The sequence below is a fragment of the Musca domestica genome, unplaced genomic scaffold (assembly GCF_030504385.1).
Source record: "Musca domestica strain aabys unplaced genomic scaffold, Musca_domestica.polishedcontigs.V.1.1 36, whole genome shotgun sequence".
NCBI classification, from domain to species: domain Eukaryota; kingdom Metazoa; phylum Arthropoda; class Insecta; order Diptera; family Muscidae; genus Musca; species Musca domestica.
Window position 1 is genome coordinate 5,113,873 of NW_026712318.1, and position 22,477 is coordinate 5,136,349.

Genomic DNA, 22,477 nt, shown 5'->3' on the forward strand with positions numbered 1-22,477 from the left:
AATTAGAATTGTTCAGTTAAACCACATTGTTTAATCGAACCTTCATAGATATATTATTTAAATATTATTTAATTGTTCAACAAAATCTTTCATTTGTATATTTTCCAGTGAGAGTATTAGTAAAGCCATTGAACAATGAACCCATATCCGATATTTCTGTCCAAAACTATATCAACGTCTCCATATATAAACCCTATAAACCAACAATAACCTCAATATCCAATTTCAGGATTTCAGCTCTATCCCTTCAACTAAATTTAGTAACGTTTAGTACGAATATCCAAAACAATCTCTCCATTTCTCCATCCTAGAGACCAACAGTGATGCAAAGTTAGTTTGTACATTTTAAAACAATCACCAGATCTCAAAACCAGATACCAACAGACACCCTCACCCAATGCCAAATTTAGTACCACCTAGTACTTTTTGTATAATTTTAGCACTTATTTGCAAAATCGTTCCTTCAGGGACACCAACAGTTATGGCTACATAAAATTTCACGGTATTAGCTTTACCCCTTAACCTAACATAATTTTAGTACCATTTAGTACTTTTCGTACAAATATAGGACGCATTTCCGAACCGCCACCACATCTCCAACATAATCAGTTTTCAAGCACAATCTATTCACACAATACCAAACTGTGCAAAATATGATACTATTTAGTACTTTTCGTGCACTTTTACAAAAAACCGACCACCAACAGGAACCCCAGTACAAAATTTCCAGAATTCAAGCTTCATCCGTTCCCCCTAAACCAAATTTAGTACAGTTCGCACACTTAGTTATTACACTTATTTTCCAAAATTGATTCTCATATCAAATTTCAAATACATTTTAGAGCTTTTCGTAACTTTAAAATTTGAATTTTCAATAACCCTTTGGTTAGGATACATGATGGTACAATAAGGAGGTAGAAGAGCTTCGCAAAACTACAGAAATACAGCCCTGAGGCTATGCCAGCTTCCTGTCAGATTCATTCAAAATTATATACAAAATGTTGTTTTCATTTCTTTTTTCATATTTTTCCTCATTTTTAAAATGGGTTAAATAGCTCGAAAAATGATTGGAATGCATGGATTTTCTCTCAAAAATACGATCCAAACTGTTCAATCTTTCAATTTCATGGCTAAACTGGTTTATAGCTTTGATGCGCGAGCCGCAGTGTAGGTGTCTTCCAATCATTAGTTTTGAAAATATTTCTTTTTTTCATTTTTTCAAAATAATAAATACATACACAAAATTGGCAGAAGTCGGGCACACTCAGAAAAAAATTATAATCATCTGCTAGCTCTACCTTACCTTTTTATTGTACCATGGGATACATTAATGGTGGCAGATACGATATCGGCCGAGTAGTTTTAAATTTTTAGGCCTAGTATATTACCATACCAGGAAAATGTATATCAAAGCTATTTTTTACAACAAAAAATAAATAAATAAATATTTTTTTTATTTATAGAAAAATGTTGTAACTAGCATGTTATGCCCCAAAAATACTCCTAGTATGTATTTTATTATTTTGTAATTAATCTACTAATGCATTCCCTTATCTCCCTTCAAAAACTCATTCCATTAGGATTTCCTATCTCTAAAAATCAATTTTGGATTAACCTTCCAAGTAACTGGCATAGCCCACAACTAATACCAACACAAATTTAGAGACACATAAGGCATAATAACCAGTATGGCCCATTTGTTGGTTGGTACTTGTTAAGCTGAAATAATTTAATCCACATTACGAATGGAAAAATGAATATCTGATGGCAGCAACCAAATCAAACAAAAATAACAACAACAACTAACATTAAAGATGTCCCTGGAATACCAAACAACACAGGGATGCGATGGCACCCAACGGTTTAATCCAAAGAATGTCATTTATGTGTCGTTGCTGTTCACCATTGTTGGAGGTGTTAAGATTTATCTTTGCCATCATTTGTGTGGCAGTCAGCCAGCCAGTCAGTCAGTCTTTTGACAAATAGGGCAGGCCCGGGGAACACAAGAGAAAATCCTAAATACCCAGCAGGATATTATTGTATAAGCATGGGCCTTTGTGCTTTACATTTCTTTCATTTTGTGCTCCATGGCAGTGAATGACGGAGTAGTGCCGGGTCAAAACTATGAGTGTTGAGTGTACTGTTGGTGTTATTGTTATTGCAAAGCGGCTTGCAGAGAGGGTTGCAATGCTATGAAGAAAGTTAGATTGAAATAATCATAAGGTTGGTGGTAATAGACGACTGGGGAGGAAACTAACCATACCAGAGAAATATTTCGTTACCAAATACTGGGTTTAAAAAGTACATTTCGGCACCAGTAACATACTTAGAGGACAGCCAACTTACCGCTTATTTTGATAAGGGCTTGTAATAAGAAGTAAGTACTTACCGAAATGCCACCAAGAAACAATAAATAAGTTAAAAAACGAGTCTTTACATTTCCAGAACTGGAGGAGTAGACTTAACTTCTCTTCTGGGATCCTGGTAATGAATAAATAAATGAATAAATGGGTCTAACTCCTCTTTCGAGAATCTGTCGTTTTGTTTGTCGAAAGAGGAGTTGGACCCACTTATTTATTCATTACCAGTATCCCTAATATGGCGACAACTACAGTCTGCTGTCATTTTAAAGACACTCATCTGACAGCTGTTAAAATTATTCCAGTGACAGCTCATTATATTGTTTACAAGCGTACAGAAGCATTTTGGTGAGAATTTTCCAGAAAAAAGTTTTTCGTGATGGAACTCAAGCGTGATATGATTTCTTTATATATGGCTGGAAACCCACAAGTGTCTATCGTTAGAGCACTCCAGCATTTAAATGTGAATAAATATTTTGTGTCTCGTACCAACGCTCGTTACCGTGTTACTGGTAGCGTAGCCCGAAGTCAAGGAAGTGGACGGAAGAAAACAGCAACATTAGCAGAAATAGATCGAAAAGTAAAGAAGCGACTTGATCGAAATCCGCATCGCAGTGGCCGAAAAATGGCTCCATTCGGCAAATATTGAAAAATGAGCTCAGGGTAAAGCCATTGAAATTCCAAAAAGTGCAAGAACTTGCACCGCAACAGAAAGAAAATAGACTCAAAAGAGCTGAAGAGTTGCTTCGCTTGACCGAAAGTGCTGAACTGCCGAATTTGGTATTCTCCGATGAGAAAACAGAATTGTCCAGCAGTTTGTAAGCAAACAAAATGATAGTGTTTACTTGCCAAAGAGGTCAGCTAAAAATGTGCACCTTCGGTTGGCCACCAGAACTCAAGCGATGGCCATGGTGATGGTATGGGCCGCCATAACAGCCGATGGTCACTCTCCGCTTGTATTAATCGACCGTGGCATCGGAATAAATGCCGAATATTATCGCAAAAGTATTCTGGAGGTGTATTAAAGTCTTGGGCACGCAAACATTTTGGCCACAGACCTTGGGATTCCAACAGGACTCAGCACTATCGCACTTAGCACCCGCCACCCAAGAATGGTTACAAAATGAGGTTCCTCGCTTCATTTCCAGCGCACAATGGCCAAGCAAGGTTGGCACTAAAAAATACCAAAGTGTCGATCACCTTAAGCAAGCGTTTTGCCGGGAATGGACCAAAATACCGCAGAGCAACATTTGGGCAGTGTGTGACGGTTTCAGTGGCCGTTTGAATGCCATAATTCGTGCCAAAGGTGGCCAAATTCGAACAAATCTAAACATATTCTAAAATTTGATGCTATTTCCGACATTTTTTGCTGTCATTCAATAAAATTAAAAAAAAAAAATGTAAAAATTATAGCGTGTGAATTTGTTACAGATTTTTTATCTAGCCCTAAATTGAAAGATAATCTTCTGCTCTTATTTGAAAGAAGACTTGCAGCTCTTTTATGAAAGTTGAGTTTTAATATTCGGCAATTTTCTCTTACCTTCTTTTATAAAATTACATACCTATCCGATATAAAGTTATTCCCTCTTTTCTACTCTTTTGTAATACTCCTCAGCCATTTGTGCAAAAATAGTGATAATTACCTACCTTCTGCATTACCAATCAGCTAAAAAATAATAAATTTTCCTTATATTTACAAAATAACTTAATTTTATCATAGCATCATTATTTAAAGAAAATCTCCTTTTGGCATTCTATCTCTAGAAGACCTCATAATGTTATGTTTTCTTCAAAAAATTTTATAAAAGATTTCTTCAATGCATTTGGTAGGGTATTTGAAAATATTTTTCTCTTGCGCACAAATGCTTTTATATAAGAATGTGCGTTTATTATACTTCAAATATATATGAATGCTACACTGAGGGTAGATTTTTATCAACGTATTTAATACTTACAGATGATAATTCTTCAGCTTGCTTTTCGCTGCTCCAGCTACGGTTTGCCATGATGAATATGAATTTTCTATTTCATTGCCAGCCAACCAAAAGAGAAAAGCGGCAAAAACATACTGCCAACTAAAAACAATTTTCCGATTTGTAGGTTATGATAAGAAAATCACATCCCAACAACAATAACATAAAAATACACACAGAAAAAAACGATGCAATGTTACAACAAATTGTTATCCCCGCACTTTATTCCATGATTTTCATACATCATCGGGGAATTGAAGAGATTTCATTACAGCCACTGGGTCCCAGTGGAGTGGATGAGTTTATGCTTTTTTGCCAAGGGTTTCCGATAACTTGTTGGTTATATTTCCGCATCTACCTTTCCCTTTTGGATTATTACTGTTGCTACTATTGTTTCTCTTTTTTTTCTGTTTTGTTTTTGTTGAATTTCACAGATTATCAGAAGGATATTGATTTGAATTACCATCGAAATGTTGTTTAAGTAGTCATATCACAAACAAAAATGCCAATAAGGGTAGTTGTGGAAGTCGTAAAAGGTAGCTGGATGGATGAGTTTGGTAATTTGAATTTGTAGATTTTTGTTGCAGATTATTCAATGAAATGTAAACTTGTTTGTTATACATTTTATCTCCCGGATTGAATCAAGGAAACATAGCGTAATGGTAGGAAATTGTAATTTTGGGAACTTATTGACCATAAGGACGAAAGCTGGGTGAGGAGAATTTCAATAGATAAAACCAAAGGACTACCTTTGTACAAGACTAGAATGTCCTTTTATAAAAGAATATTTAAAGGCAAATTACACCCCGAACACATAAACTCTACTTTTAGAAAAGAGCAGCAAGCCTTCTCTCAAATACTTTCATAGAAATACTTGTTTTTATAAAATACCATTTTTTAATTGAAGGCTAAATTTTTTCTTTCAAGATGACGGGTAATTCACATTCTATAGAAGAAAACTGATGGCCAGAAGGGTGTTACTATGAAAAGGTCAGAAGTACTTCTTCGATAAGGAACTAGATTGTTCATCAAGGATATAAACGTGGATTTTTTAAAGAAGATTTTGGAAATCTACTTCAGGGATATTAACGTAGATTTTGTCAAGGACCATCAAGAATATAAACGTGGATTTTTAAAGAAGATTTTGTCAAGGATATAAACGTGGATTTTAAAAAAATTTTGTCAAAGACCATCAAGGATATAAACGTGGATTTTTAAAGAAGATTTTGTCAAGGACCATCAAGGATATAAACGTGAATTTTTAAAGAAGATTTTGTCAAGGATATAAACGTGGATTTTAAAAAAAATTTGTCAAAGACCATCAAGGATATAAACGTGGATTTTTAAAGAAGATTTTGTCAAGGACCATCAAGGATATAAACGTGAATTTTTAAAGAAGATTTTGTCAAGGATATAAACGTGGATTTTAAAAAAGATTTTGTCAAAGACCATCAAGGATATAAAGGTGGATTTTTAAAGAAGATTTTGTCAAGGACCCAAAGACAAATAAACGTGGATTTTTTAAGAAGATTTTGTCAAGGACCATCAAGGATATAAACGCGGATCTTTAAAGAAGATCTTTTCAGGGACCCGAAGACAAATAAACGTGGATTTTTTAAGAAGATTTTCTAAAGGGCCATCAAGGATTTTTAAGGAATATTTTTTAACGACCATCAAGGATATAAACATGGATTTTAAGGAATATTTTTTAACGACCATCAAGGATATAAACATGGATTTTTAAAGAAATATTTTTTAACGACCATCAAGGATATAAACGTGGATTTTTAAAGAATATTTTTTAAGGACCATCAAGGATATAAACGTGGATTTTTAAGGAATATTTTTTAAGGACCATCAAGGATATAAACGTGGATTTTTAAGGAATATTTTTAAGGACCACAAACGTGGATTTTTAAGTAATATTTTTTTAAGACCATCAAGTATATAAACGTGGATTATAAAGAAATATTTTTTAAGGACCATCAAGGATATACACGTGGATTTTAAAGAAATATTTTTTAAGGACCATCAAGGATATAAACGTGAATTTTAAGAAATATTTTTTAAGGACCATCAAGGATATAAACGTGGATTTTAAGGAATATTTCTTAAGGACCACAAACGTGGATTTTCAAGGAATGTTTTTTAAGGACCATCAAGGATATAAACGTGGATTTTAAGGAATATTTCTTAAGAACCACAAACGTGGATTTTCAAGGAATATTATTTAAGGACCACAAACGTGGGTTTTTAAGGAATATTTTTTAAGGAACACAAACGTGGATTTTTAAGGAATATTTTTTAAGGACCACAAACGTGGATTTTTAAGAAATGTTTTTTAAGGACCATCAAGGATATAAACGTGGGTTTTTAAGGAATATTTTTTAAGGACCACAAACGTGGATTTTTATGAAATATTTTTTAAGGACCACAAACTTGATTTTTAATGGAATATTTTTTAAGGACCACAAACGTGGATTTTTATGAAATATTTTTTAAGGACCACAAACTTGATTTTTAATGGAATATTTTTTAAGGACCACAAACGTGGATTTTTAAGGAATATTTTTTTAAGACCATCAAGGATATAAACGTGGATTTTTAAGAAATATTTTTAAGGACCATCAAGGATATAAATATGGTATTTAAGAAATATTTTTTAGGGACCATCAAGTATATAAACGTGGATTTTAAAGAAATATTTTTTAAGGACCATCAAGGATATAAATATGGTATTTAAGAAATATTTTTTAAGGACCATCAAGGATATAAATGTGGATTTTGAGAAATATTTTTTAAGGACCATCAAGAATATAAACGTGGATTTTAAGAAATATTTTTAAGGACCATCAAGGATGTAAACGTGAATTTTAAGAAATATTTTTTAAGGACCATCAAGGATATAAACGTGGATTTTAAGGAATATTTCTTAAGGACTACAAATGTGGATTTTCAAGGAATGTTTTTTAAGGACCATCAAGGATATAAACGTGGATTTTAAGGAATATTTCTTAAGGACCACAAACGTGGATTTTTAAGGAATATTATTTAAGGACCACAAACGTGGGTTTTTATGGAATATTTTTTAAGGACCACAAACGTGGATTTTTAAGGAATGTTTTTTAAGGACCATCAAGGATATAAACGTGGGTTTTTAAGGAATATTTCTTAAGGACCACAAACGTGGATTTTTATGAAATATTTTTTAAGGACCACAAACTTGAATTTTAATGGAATATTTTTTAAGGACCACAAACGTGGATTTTTAAGGAATATTTTTTTAAGACCATCAAGAATATAAACGTGGATTTTTAAGAAATATTTTTAGGGACCATCAAGTATATAAACGTGGATTTTAAAGAAATATTTTTTAAGGACCATCAAGGATATAAACTTGGATTTTAAAGAAATATTTTTTAAGGACCATCAAGGATATAAATATTGTATTTAAGAAATATTTTTTAAGGACCATCAAGGATATAAATGTGGATTTTGAGAAATATTTTTTAAGGACCATCAAGAATATAAACGTGGATTTTAAGAAATATTTTAAGGACCATCAAGGATGTAAACGTGAATTTTAAGAAATATTTTTTAAGGACCATCAAGGATATAAACGTGGATTTTAAGGAATATTTTTTAAGGACCACAAACGTGGATTTTCAAGGAATATTGTTTAAGGACCTCAAACGTGGGTTTTTAAGGAATATTTTTTAAGGACCACAAACGTGGATTTTTAAGGAATATTTTTTAAGGACCATCAAAGATATAAACGTGGATTTTTAAGGAATATTTTTTAAGGACCATCAAAGATATAAACGTGGATTTTTAAGGAATATTTTTTAAGGACCATCAAAGATATAAACGTGGATTTTAAGGAATATTTTTTAAGGACCACAAACGTGGATTTTCAAGGAATATTGTTTAAGGACCTCAAACGTGGGTTTTTAAGGAATATTTTTTAAGGACCACAAACGTGGATTTTTAAGGAATGTTTTTTAAGGACCATCAAGGATATAAACGTGGGTTTTTAAGGAATATTTCTTAAGGACCACAAACGTGGATTTTTATGAAATATTTTTAAGGACCACAAACTTGAATTTTAATGGAATATTTTTTAAGGACCACAAACGTGGATTTTTAAGGAATATTTTTTTAAGACCATCAAGAATATAAACGTGGATTTTTAAGAAATATTTTTTAGGGACCATCAAGTATATAAACGTGGATTTTAAAGAAATATTTTTTAAGGACCATCAAGGATATAAACTTGGATTTTAAAGAAATATTTTTTAAGGACCATCAAGGATATAAATATTGTATTTAAGAAATATTTTTTAAGGACCATCAAGGATATAAATGTGGATTTTGAGAAATATTTTTTAAGGACCATCAAGAATATAAACGTGGATTTTAAGAAATATTTTTAAGGACCATCAAGGATGTAAACGTGAATTTTAAGAAATATTTTTTAAGGACCATCAAGGATATAAACGTGGATTTTAAGGAATATTTTTTAAGGACCACAAACGTGGATTTTCAAGGAATATTGTTTAAGGACCTCAAACGTGGGTTTTTAAGGAATATTTTTTAAGGACCACAAACGTGGATTTTTAAGGAATATTTTTTAAGGACCATCAAAGATATAAACGTGGATTTTTAAGGAATATTTTTTAAGGACCACAAACGTGGATTTTTAAGGAATATTTTTTAATGACCATCAAAGATATAAACGTGGATTTTTAAGGAATATTTTTTAAGGACCACAAACGTGGATTTTTAAGGAATATTTTTTAAGGACCACAAACGTGGATTTTTAAGGAATATTTTTTAAGGACCACAAACGTGGATTTTTAAGGAATATTTTTTAAGGACCACAAACGTGGATTTTTAAGGAATATTTTTTAAGGACCACAAACGTGGATTTTTAAGGAATATTTTTTAAGGACCATCAAAGATATAAACGTGGATTTTTAAGGAATATTTTTTAAGGACCACAAACGTGGATTTTTAAGGAATATTTTTTAAGGACCACAAACGTGGATTTTTAAGGAATATTTTTTAAGGACCACAAACGTGGATTTTTAAGGAATATTTTTAAGGACCACAAACGTGGATTTTTAAGGAATATTTTTTAATGACCATCAAAGATATAAACGTGGATTTTTAAGGAATATTTTTTAAGGACCACAAACGTGGATTTTTAAGGAATATTTTTTAAGGACCATCAAAGATATAAACGTGGATTTTTAAGGAATATTTTTTAAGGACCACAAACGTGGATTTTTAAGGAATATTTTTTAATGACCATCAAAGATATAAACGTGGATTTTTAAGGAATATTTTTTAAGGACCACAAACGTGGATTTTTAAGGAATATTTTTTAATGACCATCAAAGATATAAACGTGGATTTTTAAGGAATATTTTTTAAGGACCACAAACGTGGATTTTTAAGGAATATTTTTTAAGGACCACAAACGTGGATTTTTAAGGAATATTTTTTAAGGACCACAAACGTGGATTTTTAAGGAATATTTTTTAAGGACCACAAACGTGGATTTTTAAGGAATATTTTTTAAGGACCATCAAAGATATAAACGTGGATTTTTAAGGAATATTTTTTAAGGACCATCAAAGATATAAACGTGGATTTTTAAGGAATATTTTTTAAGGACCATCAAAGATATAAACGTGGATTTTTAAGGAATATTTTTTAAGGACCACAAACGTGGATTTTTAAGGAATATTTTTTAAGGACCACAAACGTGGATTTTTAAGGAATATTTTTTAAGGACCACAAACGTGGATTTTTAAGGAATATTTTTTAAGGACCACAAACGTGGATTTTTAAGGAATATTTTTTAAGGACCACAAACGTGGATTTTTAAGGAATATTTTTTAAGGACCATCAAAGATATAAACGTGGATTTTTAAGGAATATTTTTTAAGGACCACAAACGTGGATTTTTAAGGAATATTTTTAAGGACCACAAACGTGGATTTTTAAGGAATATTTTTTAATGACCATCAAAGATATAAACGTGGATTTTTAAGGAATATTTTTTAAGGACCACAAACGTGGATTTTTAAGGAATATTTTTTAAGGACCACAAACGTGGATTTTTAAGGAATATTTTTTAAGGACCACAAACGTGGATTTTTAAGGAATATTTTTTAAGGACCATCAAAGATATAAACGTGGATTTTTAAGGAATATTTTTTAAGGACCATCAAAGATATAAACGTGGATTTTTAAGGAATATTTTTTAAGGACCATCAAAGATATAAACGTGGATTTTTAAGGAATATTTTTTAAGGACCACAAACGTGGATTTTTAAGGAATATTTTTTAATGACCATCAAAGATATAAACGTGGATTTTTAAGGAATATTTTTTAAGGACCACAAACGTGGATTTTTAAGGAATATTTTTTAATGACCATCAAAGATATAAACGTGGATTTTTAAGGAATATTTTTTAAGGACCACAAACGTGGATTTTTAAGGAATATTTTTTAAGGACCACAAACGTGGATTTTTAAGGAATATTTTTTAAGGACCACAAACGTGGATTTTTAAGGAATATTTTTTAAGGACCATCAAAGATATAAACGTGGATTTTTAAGGAATATTTTTTAAGGACCACAAACGTGGATTTTTAAGGAATATTTTTTAATGACCATCAAAGATATAAACGTGGATTTTTAAGGAATATTTTTTAAGGACCACAAACGTGGATTTTTAAGGAATATTTTTTAAGGACCACAAACGTGGATTTTTAAGGAATATTTTTTAAGGACCACAAACGTGGATTTTTAAGGAATATTTTTTAAGGACCATCAAAGATATAAACGTGGATTTTTAAGGAATATTTTTTAAGGACCATCAAAGATATAAACGTGGATTTTTAAGGAATATTTTTTAAGGACCATCAAAGATATAAACGTGGATTTTTAAGGAATATTTTTTAAGGACCACAAACGTGGATTTTTAAGGAATATTTTTTAATGACCATCAAAGATATAAACGTGGATTTTTAAGGAATATTTTTTAAGGACCACAAACGTGGATTTTTAAGGAATATTTTTTAATGACCATCAAAGATATAAACGTGGATTTTTAAGGAATATTTTTTAAGGACCACAAACGTGGATTTTTAAGGAATATTTTTTAATGACCATCAAAGATATAAACGTGGATTTTTAAGGAATATTTTTTAAGGACCACAAACGTGGATTTTTAAGGAATATTTTTTAAGGACCACAAACGTGGATTTTTAAGGAATATTTTTTAAGGACCACAAACGTGGATTTTTAAGGAATATTTTTTAAGGACCATCAAAGATATAAACGTGGATTTTTAAGGAATATTTTTTAAGGACCACAAACGTGGATTTTTAAGGAATATTTTTTAATGACCATCAAAGATATAAACGTGGATTTTTAAGGAATATTTTTTAAGGACCACAAACGTGGATTTTTAAGGAATATTTTTTAAGGACCACAAACGTGGATTTTTAAGGAATATTTTTTAAGGACCATCAAAGATATAAACGTGGATTTTTAAGGAATATTTTTTAAGGACCATCAAAGATATAAACGTGGATTTTTAAGGAATATTTTTTAAGGACCATCAAAGATATAAACGTGGATTTTTAAGGAATATTTTTTAAGGACCACAAACGTGGATTTTTAAGGAATATTTTTTAATGACCATCAAAGATATAAACGTGGATTTTTAAGGAATATTTTTTAAGGACCACAAACGTGGATTTTTAAGGAATATTTTTTAATGACCATCAAAGATATAAACGTGGATTTTTAAGGAATATTTTTTAAGGACCACAAACGTGGATTTTTAAGGAATATTTTTTAATGACCATCAAAGATATAAACGTGGATTTTTAAGGAATATTTTTTAAGGACCACAAACGTGGATTTTTAAGGAATATTTTTTAAGGACCACAAACGTGGATTTTTAAGGAATATTTTTTAAGGACCACAAACGTGGATTTTTAAGGAATATTTTTTAAGGACCATCAAAGATATAAACGTGGATTTTTAAGGAATATTTTTTAAGGACCACAAACGTGGATTTTTAAGGAATATTTTTTAATGACCATCAAAGATATAAACGTGGATTTTTAAGGAATATTTTTTAAGGACCACAAACGTGGATTTTTAAGGAATATTTTTTAAGGACCACAAACGTGGATTTTTAAGGAATATTTTTAAGGACCATCAAAGATATAAACGTGGATTTTTAAGGAATATTTTTTAAGGACCATCAAAGATATAAACGTGGATTTTTAAGGAATATTTTTTAAGGACCATCAAAGATATAAACGTGGATTTTTAAGGAATATTTTTTAAGGACCACAAACGTGGATTTTTAAGGAATATTTTTAATGACCATCAAAGATATAAACGTGGATTTTAAGGAATATTTTTTAAGGACCACAAACGTGGATTTTTAAGGAATATTTTTTAATGACCATCAAAGATATAAACGTGGATTTTTAAGGAATATTTTTAAGGACCACAAACGTGGATTTTTAAGGAATATTTTTTAATGACCATCAAAGATATAAACGTGGATTTTTAAGGAATATTTTTTAAGGACCACAAACGTGGATTTTTAAGGAATATTTTTTAAGGACCACAAACGTGGATTTTAAGGAATATTTTTAAGGACCACAAACGTGGATTTTTAAGGAATATTTTTAAGGACCATCAAAGATATAAACGTGGATTTTTAAGGAATATTTTTTAAGGACCACAAACGTGGATTTTTAAGGAATATTTTTAATGACCATCAAAGATATAAACGTGGATTTTTAAGGAATATTTTTTAAGGACCACAAACGTGGATTTTTAAGGAATATTTTTTAAGGACCACAAACGTGGATTTTTAAGGAATATTTTTTAAGGACCACAAACGTGGATTTTTAAGGAATATTTTTTAAGGACCATCAAAGATATAAACGTGGATTTTTAAGGAATATTTTTTAAGGACCACAAACGTGGATTTTTAAGGAATATTTTTAATGACCATCAAAGATATAAACGTGGATTTTTAAGGAATATTTTTTAAGGACCACAAACGTGGATTTTTAAGGAATATTTTTTAAGGACCACAAACGTGGATTTTTAAGGAATATTTTTTAAGGACCACAAACGTGGATTTTTAAGGAATATTTTTTAAGGACCATCAAAGATATAAACGTGGATTTTTAAGGAATATTTTTTAAGGACCATCAAAGATATAAACGTGGATTTTTAAGGAATATTTTTAAGGACCATCAAAGATATAAACGTGGATTTTTAAGGAATATTTTTTAAGGACCACAAACGTGGATTTTTAAGGAATATTTTTTAATGACCATCAAAGATATAAACGTGGATTTTAAGGAATATTTTTTAAGGACCACAAACGTGGATTTTTAAGGAATATTTTTTAATGACCATCAAAGATATAAACGTGGATTTTTAAGGAATATTTTTTAATGACCATCAAAGATATAAACGTGGATTTTTAAGGAATATTTTTTAAGGACCACAAACGTGGATTTTTAAGGAATATTTTTTAATGACCATCAAAGATATAAACGTGGATTTTTAAGGAATATTTTTTAAGGACCACAAACGTGGATTTTTAAGGAATATTTTTTAAGGACCACAAACGTGGATTTTTAAGGAATATTTTTTAAGGACCACAAACGTGGATTTTTAAGGAATATTTTTTAAGGACCATCAAAGATATAAACGTGGATTTTTAAGGAATATTTTTTAAGGACCACAAACGTGGATTTTTAAGGAATATTTTTTAATGACCATCAAAGATATAAACGTGGATTTTTAAGGAATATTTTTTAAGGACCACAAACGTGGATTTTTAAGGAATATTTTTTAAGGACCACAAACGTGGATTTTTAAGGAATATTTTTTAAGGACCACAAACGTGGATTTTTAAGGAATATTTTTTAAGGACCATCAAAGATATAAACGTGGATTTTTAAGGAATATTTTTTAAGGACCATCAAAGATATAAACGTGGATTTTTAAGGAATATTTTTTAAGGACCATCAAAGATATAAACGTGGATTTTTAAGGAATATTTTTTAAGGACCACAAACGTGGATTTTTAAGGAATATTTTTTAATGACCATCAAAGATATAAACGTGGATTTTTAAGGAATATTTTTTAAGGACCACAAACGTGGATTTTTAAGGAATATTTTTTAATGACCATCAAAGATATAAACGTGGATTTTTAAGGAATATTTTTTAAGGACCACAAACGTGGATTTTTAAGGAATATTTTTTAAGGACCACAAACGTGGATTTTTAAGGAATATTTTTTAAGGACCACAAACGTGGATTTTTAAGGAATATTTTTTAAGGACCACAAACGTGGATTTTTAAGGAATATTTTTTAAGGACCATCAAAGATATAAACGTGGATTTTTAAGGAATATTTTTTAAGGACCATCAAAGATATAAACGTGGATTTTTAAGGAATATTTTTTAAGGACCATCAAAGATATAAACGTGGATTTTTAAGGAATATTTTTTAAGGACCACAAACGTGGATTTTTAAGGAATATTTTTAAGGACCACAAACGTGGATTTTTAAGGAATATTTTTAAGGACCACAAACGTGGATTTTTAAGGAATATTTTTAAGGACCACAAACGTGGATTTTAAGGAATATTTTTAAGGACCACAAACGTGGATTTTTAAGGAATATTTTTTAAGGACCATCAAAGATATAAACGTGGATTTTTAAGGAATATTTTTAAGGACCACAAACGTGGATTTTTAAGGAATATTTTTTAATGACCATCAAAGATATAAACGTGGATTTTTAAGGAATATTTTTTAAGGACCACAAACGTGGATTTTTAAGGAATATTTTTAAGGACCACAAACGTGGATTTTTAAGGAATATTTTTTAAGGACCACAAACGTGGATTTTTAAGGAATATTTTTTAAGGACCATCAAAGATATAAACGTGGATTTTTAAGGAATATTTTTTAAGGACCATCAAAGATATAAACGTGGATTTTTAAGGAATATTTTTTAAGGACCATCAAAGATATAAACGTGGATTTTTAAGGAATATTTTTTAAGGACCACAAACGTGGATTTTTAAGGAATATTTTTTAAGGACCACAAACGTGGATTTTTAAGGAATATTTTTTAAGGACCATCAAAGATATAAACGTGGATTTTTAAGGAATATTTTTTAAGGACCACAAACGTGGATTTTAAGGAATATTTTTTAATGACCATCAAAGATATAAACGTGGATTTTTAAGGAATATTTTTTAAGGACCACAAACGTGGATTTTTAAGGAATATTTTTTAAGGACCACAAACGTGGATTTTTAAGGAATATTTTTTAAGGACCACAAACGTGGATTTTTAAGGAATATTTTTTAAGGACCACAAACGTGGATTTTTAAGGAATATTTTTTAAGGACCATCAAAGATATAAACGTGGATTTTTAAGGAATATTTTTTAAGGACCACAAACGTGGATTTTTAAGGAATATTTTTTAAGGACCACAAACGTGGATTTTTAAGGAATATTTTTTAAGGACCACAAACGTGGATTTTTAAGGAATATTTTTTAAGGACCACAAACGTGGATTTTTAAGGAATATTTTTTAAGGACCACAAACGTGGATTTTTAAGGAATATTTTTTAAGGACCATCAAAGATATAAACGTGGATTTTTAAGGAATATTTTTTAAGGACCATCAAAGATATAAACGTGGATTTTTAAGGAATATTTTTTAAGGACCATCAAAGATATAAACGTGGATTTTTAAGGAATATTTTTTAAGGACCACAAACGTGGATTTTTAAGGAATATTTTTTAAGGACCATCAAAGATATAAACGTGGATTTTTAAGGAATATTTTTTAAGGACCACAAACGTGGATTTTTAAGGAATATTTTTTAATGACCATCAAAGATATAAACGTGGATTTTTAAGGAATATTTTTTAAGGACCACAAACGTGGATTTTTAAGGAATATTTTTTAAGGACCACAAACGTGGATTTTTAAGGAATATTTTTTAAGGACCACAAACGTGGATTTTTAAGGAATATTTTTTAAGGACCACAAACGTGGATTTTTAAGGAATATTTTTAAGGACCATCAAAGATATAAACGTGGATTTTTAAGGAATATTTTTTAAGGACCACAAACGTGGATTTTTAAGGAATATTTTTTAATGACCATCAAAGATATAAACGTGGATTTTTAAGGAATATTTTTTAAGGACCACAAACGTGGATTTTTAAGGAATATTTTTTAAGGACCACAAACGTGGATTTTTAAGGAATATTTTTTAAGGACCACAAACGTGGATTTTTAAGGAATATTTTTTAAGGACCACAAACGTGGATTTTTAAGGAATATTTTTTAAGGACCATCAAAGATATAAACGTGGATTTTTAAGGAATATTTTTTAAGGACCATCAAAGATATAAACGTGGATTTTTAAGGAATATTTTTTAAGGACCATCAAAGATATAAACGTGGATTTTTAAGGAATATTTTTTAAGGACCACAAACGTGGATTTTTAAGGAATATTTTTTAAGGACCACAAACGTGGATTTTTAAGGAATATTTTTTAAGGACCATCAAAGATATAAACGTGGATTTTAAGGAATATTTTTTAAGGACCACAAACGTGGATTTTTAAGGAATATTTTTTAATGACCATCAAAGATATAAACGTGGATTTTTAAGGAATATTTTTTAAGGACCACAAACGTGGATTTTTAAGGAATATTTTTTAAGGACCACAAACGTGGATTTTTAAGGAATATTTTTTAAGGACCACAAACGTGGATTTTTAAGGAATATTTTTAAGGACCACAAACGTGGATTTTTAAGGAATATTTTTTAAGGACCACAAACGTGGATTTTTAAGGAATATTTTTTAAGGACCATCAAAGATATAAACGTGGATTTTTAAGGAATATTTTTTAAGGACCATCAAAGATATAAACGTGGATTTTTAAGGAATATTTTTTAAGGACCATCAAAGATATAAACGTGGATTTTTAAGGAATATTTTTTAAGGACCATCAAAGATATAAACGTGGATTTTTAAGGAATATTTTTAAGGACCAACATACTAAATCAGCGACTTTACGTTACTCATCGGCCTATATACTTAGCCGTTACTCATTACTTAATATAATAAAATTAGGTTATTTTGCCTTGTAAATTAAGGCATAACTCATAAATTAATCTAAAATAGTTGTCATTATTTTTGGATACTAATAAGCCTGAGAATATGCGGTTGTCATTACTAGTAATGCTGAAAGTGACACAAACACTTACAAAGTTATTGCTGGATTATTGGTTATTAAATCATTAAAAATTCATGTTCTTTGTGTTGTAGTTTCAACTTTATTTCCATCAAAATCACTTCAATACAATTTACAAATGGTGGTCTTATGACTAGGCGACAAAAAATAATACAAAACTAAATTTTATTAAAAATTTACAATTCTTTGAACAAACATGACTAGTTTTTTTAGTTTACCTGATTGCGTAACAAAAATTCGTGATTTATCAACATTGTTTTACTTTCCCTCTTCTCTTAAATAACTATTTAAATATTTTATAAAAATATATGTTTTGTTATTATGTATATGTATATAAAAAATATATATATAGACTTAGTAAATATTCACAAACATTTTATATAAGGTACTTAATTGGTCAGTGAACAACCTTTGTTTTGTTACAAAAAAGAATATATATTTTTGGAGATCCATATACTTATAGAAAAAGTAAAAGAGAAAAAGTTTTAGAGAATAATGTTGAGTTTGTAGGTTATTGCTGTGTGTTCCAGAACCTGCAAGAATTTACTATTTTAACATTTTTTCAGTATTATAAAGAAAAAATCGCTTATCATAGTAACAATTTTCATATTCTTGCAGTTGTAGAATTAAGCAAATTTCAACATTATTCTGAAAACTTTTTGTATTTAAAAATAGAAAGAAAATGATGTCGCTAATTTAAAAAATGATTTATTTTATTTTTTTTTTTCAAATTAGATAGATCATTTAAAAAAATTATTTAATATTGTTTAAAATTTATACAACTCTTTTAGGGGATTTAATAAACGCTTCTTGATTTTAGGTTTTGTCAAATATCTAAGAGAGTTGTATAAAATATATATATTTTTTGGAAAACAGGTTGGTTGCACATATAGACCTGAAAATACTGAATAACACAACTATTTTGATTTTCAAGCAGTATACCTACAACCAAGCCATTTTAGAATAAAAGAAAAAGTTTGAAAAAATTGAATTGATTGTTATCGGAATATTTGCCGGAATGAAATTTTGATATTGGTAGCGATCATCAAATATTGCAAAGCTATAGGTATCGTTTTGAAGAATATTGCTCTCTTTAATAGAGAATAATATTCCAATGGAAGAATACTCCAGACTTAACCAATCAAGAAGATAGGAATTTAATTTTTTTTCAAAATTTTCAAAAATTTCGGCAACATTTTGAAAATTTTAAAATAATTTCGGAAACGTTTTGAAATTTTTAAAATAATTTAAAAATTTCTTTTAAAGGGGAAATATAATTGTATCTTTACGGTTTACCGGATTTCTGCCGGATTTAGTAAACCAGTAGGTTTAAATTGCCAATTCCATGAATCCTCATAAAGGGGACCAGATAAACCCGGCAAAAACTATAATGTAAACAAACAGGGTGAGATGAAAAAACTGAAACGAACTGCAGACTGCTGTCATTTCTAAGCCACTCGCCGGACACATGTTAAAATTATTCCAGTGACAGCTCATTCTATTGATTACAAGCGTATGCGTATTCGTGATGGAATTCACATCAAGGAAGTGGAGGGAAGAAAATAGCGACCCGCGTCGCAGTGGCCGAAAAATGGCTCGTGAGCTGAACATATCGCAATATTCCATTTGGCAAATATTGAAAAATGAGCTCAGGGTAAAGCCATTGAAATTCCAAAAAGTGCAAGAACTTACACCGAAACAGAAAGAAAATAAAGTCAAAAGAGCTAAAGAGTTGCTTCGCTTGACCGAAAGTGCTGAACTGCCGAATTTGGTATTCTCCGTCTCCGATGAGAAAACATTCGTTGTCCAGCAGTTTGTAAACAAACAAAATTATAGTGTTTACTTGCCAAAGAGGTCAGCTAAAAATGTGCACCTTCGGTTGGCCACCAGAACTCAAGCGCTGGCCATGGTGATGGTGTGGGCCGCCATAACAGCCGATGGTCACTCTCCGCTCGTATTAATCGACCGTGGCATCAGAATAAATGCTGAATATTATCGCGAAAATATTCTGGAGGGTGTATTAAAGCCTTGGACACTCAAACATTACAAAATGAGCTTCCTCGCTTCATTTCCAGCGCACAATGGCCACCAAAATCTCCGGATACCAATCCGTTGGACTATTGTATCTGGAGTATTTTGGTATTAAAAAATACCAAAGTGTCGATCACCTCAAGTAAGCGCTTCGCCGGAAATGGGCCAAAATATCGCAGAGCAATATTCGGGCAGCGTGTGACGGTTTCATTGGCCGTTTTAAGGCCATAATTCGTGCCAAAGGTGACCAATTCGAACAAATCTAGACTTATTCTAAAATTTTATGCTATTTCCGACATTTTCTCCTTTCATTCAATAAAATTTAAAAAAAAAATGTAAAAATTATGGCGTTTGACATTGTTGGAGTTTTTTTATCTCACCCTGTAGTATGAGTGAAAGACATCCAAAAAAAAAAAATTCGAATTTGGGTATTCTTGTAAAATTTGCAAATAATTCCGATATCAAGCAATTCGTAATAATATCCCTAATTGAAATGTTATTTTTGATACTTAACCTACCTTATATCCTATATATCACGCCTATTTTCGGATGGTTTGAGAAACCCCATTTTTCGAAATTTTCGATGGCAGAAAAAAAATTTTCGCTTAAAGGATTATTAATTATCCCCCGACTGAAGTCTTCTAATGAGCGTTATCCTCCCTCAACAACGCTCTAAGCCGTTGGATAGGCAACATAGCCCTTGGGGGGTCCCGTATTCATTACCTGTTCATTGAAATCTTTCCATGGTGGTGTCTGCGAGAAATAACTGCTATTTTGATGGAAATTCGTAGATTGCGGTCCATACGCTGCAGCTGTTTGATTAACGTTTAGGTGTTGCGTTGTGTGGGTTGCCGTATCATAACCCGCATATCCTGGACAATTGAGAGTCGATGCACTGGAGTTTGCTGTGGATGGTGGCGAGGGTGGTGTTGTTTTACCATTGAGCTGAGCAGCTGCCTCAAAGGTATCCTTAAAGAGATCATATTTTTGTTGGCAGAAATTCGAATCTGGTTTATGATCCGTTGGCGTCTGCGCTTGGGCCTCCTGTTGTTGTTGTTGTTGGGTATAGTGGCGCATGCTGCTAAAGAACTCCTGGGATGTGAAACCAGGTGCCGCTGGAGGTGGGCCACTAGGACATGGCGGTGCGTTGTTGTGTATATTGTAATTCGCCGTTGGAACATAACCAGGTGGTCCAGGCGGCGGTGGGCCGGCATTAAACGCCATATGAGGATGATGTGGATGCATGGGATGTTGTGGCACCCGACCATAACCCATAAAACTCGGACCCAACATCCCGGAACCCAACATACCCCAGACGCCCGGTTGGGGATTTACAAAGAGAGCATCAAACAACTCTTTCGTTATACGCTCTCCGCTAAGAGTAAAGTTCTGCAATTTCTCCAAATCCAAGTTGAGCGTACCGCCACTCTCCAGTACCTGGACCAAGGCAAAAATGTAATTATAGGCAAAACGTAGAATTTCGATTTTTGTCAGCTTCGTCTCCTCGGGCAGCTGTGGCAGGGTGACACGCAAACGTTCCAGGGCATCGTTGAGCATGTGCATACGATTCCTTTCGCGATCGTTGGCCTTGACGCGCCGAAACTTTTTAATGCGCATTATTTGGCTGGGACTGCGCGAACGGGTCATGCGATTCTGACCGACGGCATATTTACGTTTGGGTCTTGGTTCAGTTGGTTTTTCATCGCTGCTCTCCCCACTGCTGGTCACCCGCTTGGTGGGCGTGGATGTTTGGCTTCCCAATTTAGGGGCGAATTCCAACTCCTCGGGCGGGGCTTTGCTGATGATATGTTCGACAAGAGTTTTTCCACTTCTGGTACTGTGATTACTGTTACTATCGAAGAGTCCCGAAATGCCCATGGGCAAATTCAACGATGTTGTGGGCATATAACCCCCACTGGAGGAGATATTCAGCGGCATTGTTGCACCACTGCCGGCCGTTGTGTTGTTATAATCCATGGCATTGTCGAACACAAGCTTGCGCCGTTTGCAATTGAATTCAGTTTCGAAACTTTTTTCATAGCCACTGTCAAAGGAGGAGTTATCATCCTCCTCAAAGTCGAAAGAACGATCCTCGTAACCACTATAACACGACATTTTGGCGAATGCTTCGTTTACACTCTTTTTCGGTTATAACGGTTATTTTTTAAATTTTTTTCGTCTTCTTTCGCCTTTTCACTTTTCGCTCGTTTTAGTTTCGTGTTCCTTTATTTTTACTCCACGCTTTGTTGTTGTGACATTTTTTGTTGTTATTATTTTTTCTAGTCTCGCTTTGCTGCTGTTGTTGCCCGTAACACGCTTTTGTACCAACTAAACGCACACTGCATCGCGCTGTTAGATTTTATATCGACCTTGCCTTGCGTAAATCACTTGACCAACCCCCAAAATATTGGCAGTGGTCGTGACAAGGGCGCCATTTCAAATCCTCTCGCCCTTCTACCGGTTCCTCGCGCTATTGTTGTTGTTGTTCTCAGTTAAGGGTTGTGCTCGTTGTTACTCAACTGGAACTATAATCTCTGCACTCATCCACTGGCGTCGAACCACCAATCGGAAGCAATGTTGTTCTACGCACCGTGCCAGCGATCAAAGAGTTTTTCTTCCCTTCCAATTAGACCAGACTGGAATTAAAATGCTCTCGCTCGGAGAGCATTGGCAATGTCGCCCTGAGGCTTATAATTATTATCGTCATCATCATGACAATCATTGCCGTTTCGATTTGACTCCCTTATCTACCC

The 22,477-nt window shown here is 31.9% G+C and overlaps 1 protein-coding gene across 1 annotated transcript; it reads right to left on the bottom strand.

The window, feature by feature from the left end:
• Positions 1 to 20,362: 20,362 nt before the first annotated feature.
• LOC101899054 (basic helix-loop-helix neural transcription factor TAP) lies at positions 20,363 to 22,046 on the bottom strand. Its single transcript, XM_020035143.2, has one exon. It carries the CDS (start codon positions 21,837 to 21,839, stop codon positions 20,397 to 20,399), a length of 1,443 nt encoding a protein of 480 aa, XP_019890702.1. The 5' UTR covers positions 21,840 to 22,046; the 3' UTR covers positions 20,363 to 20,396.
• Between the last annotated feature and the right edge of the window lie 431 nt (positions 22,047 to 22,477).

Excerpts from the sequence above, each read along its gene's own strand:
- LOC101899054 (XM_020035143.2), bottom strand. The coding sequence starts at position 21,839 with ATGTCGTGTTATAGTGGTTACGAGGATCGTTCTTTCGACTTTGAGGAG.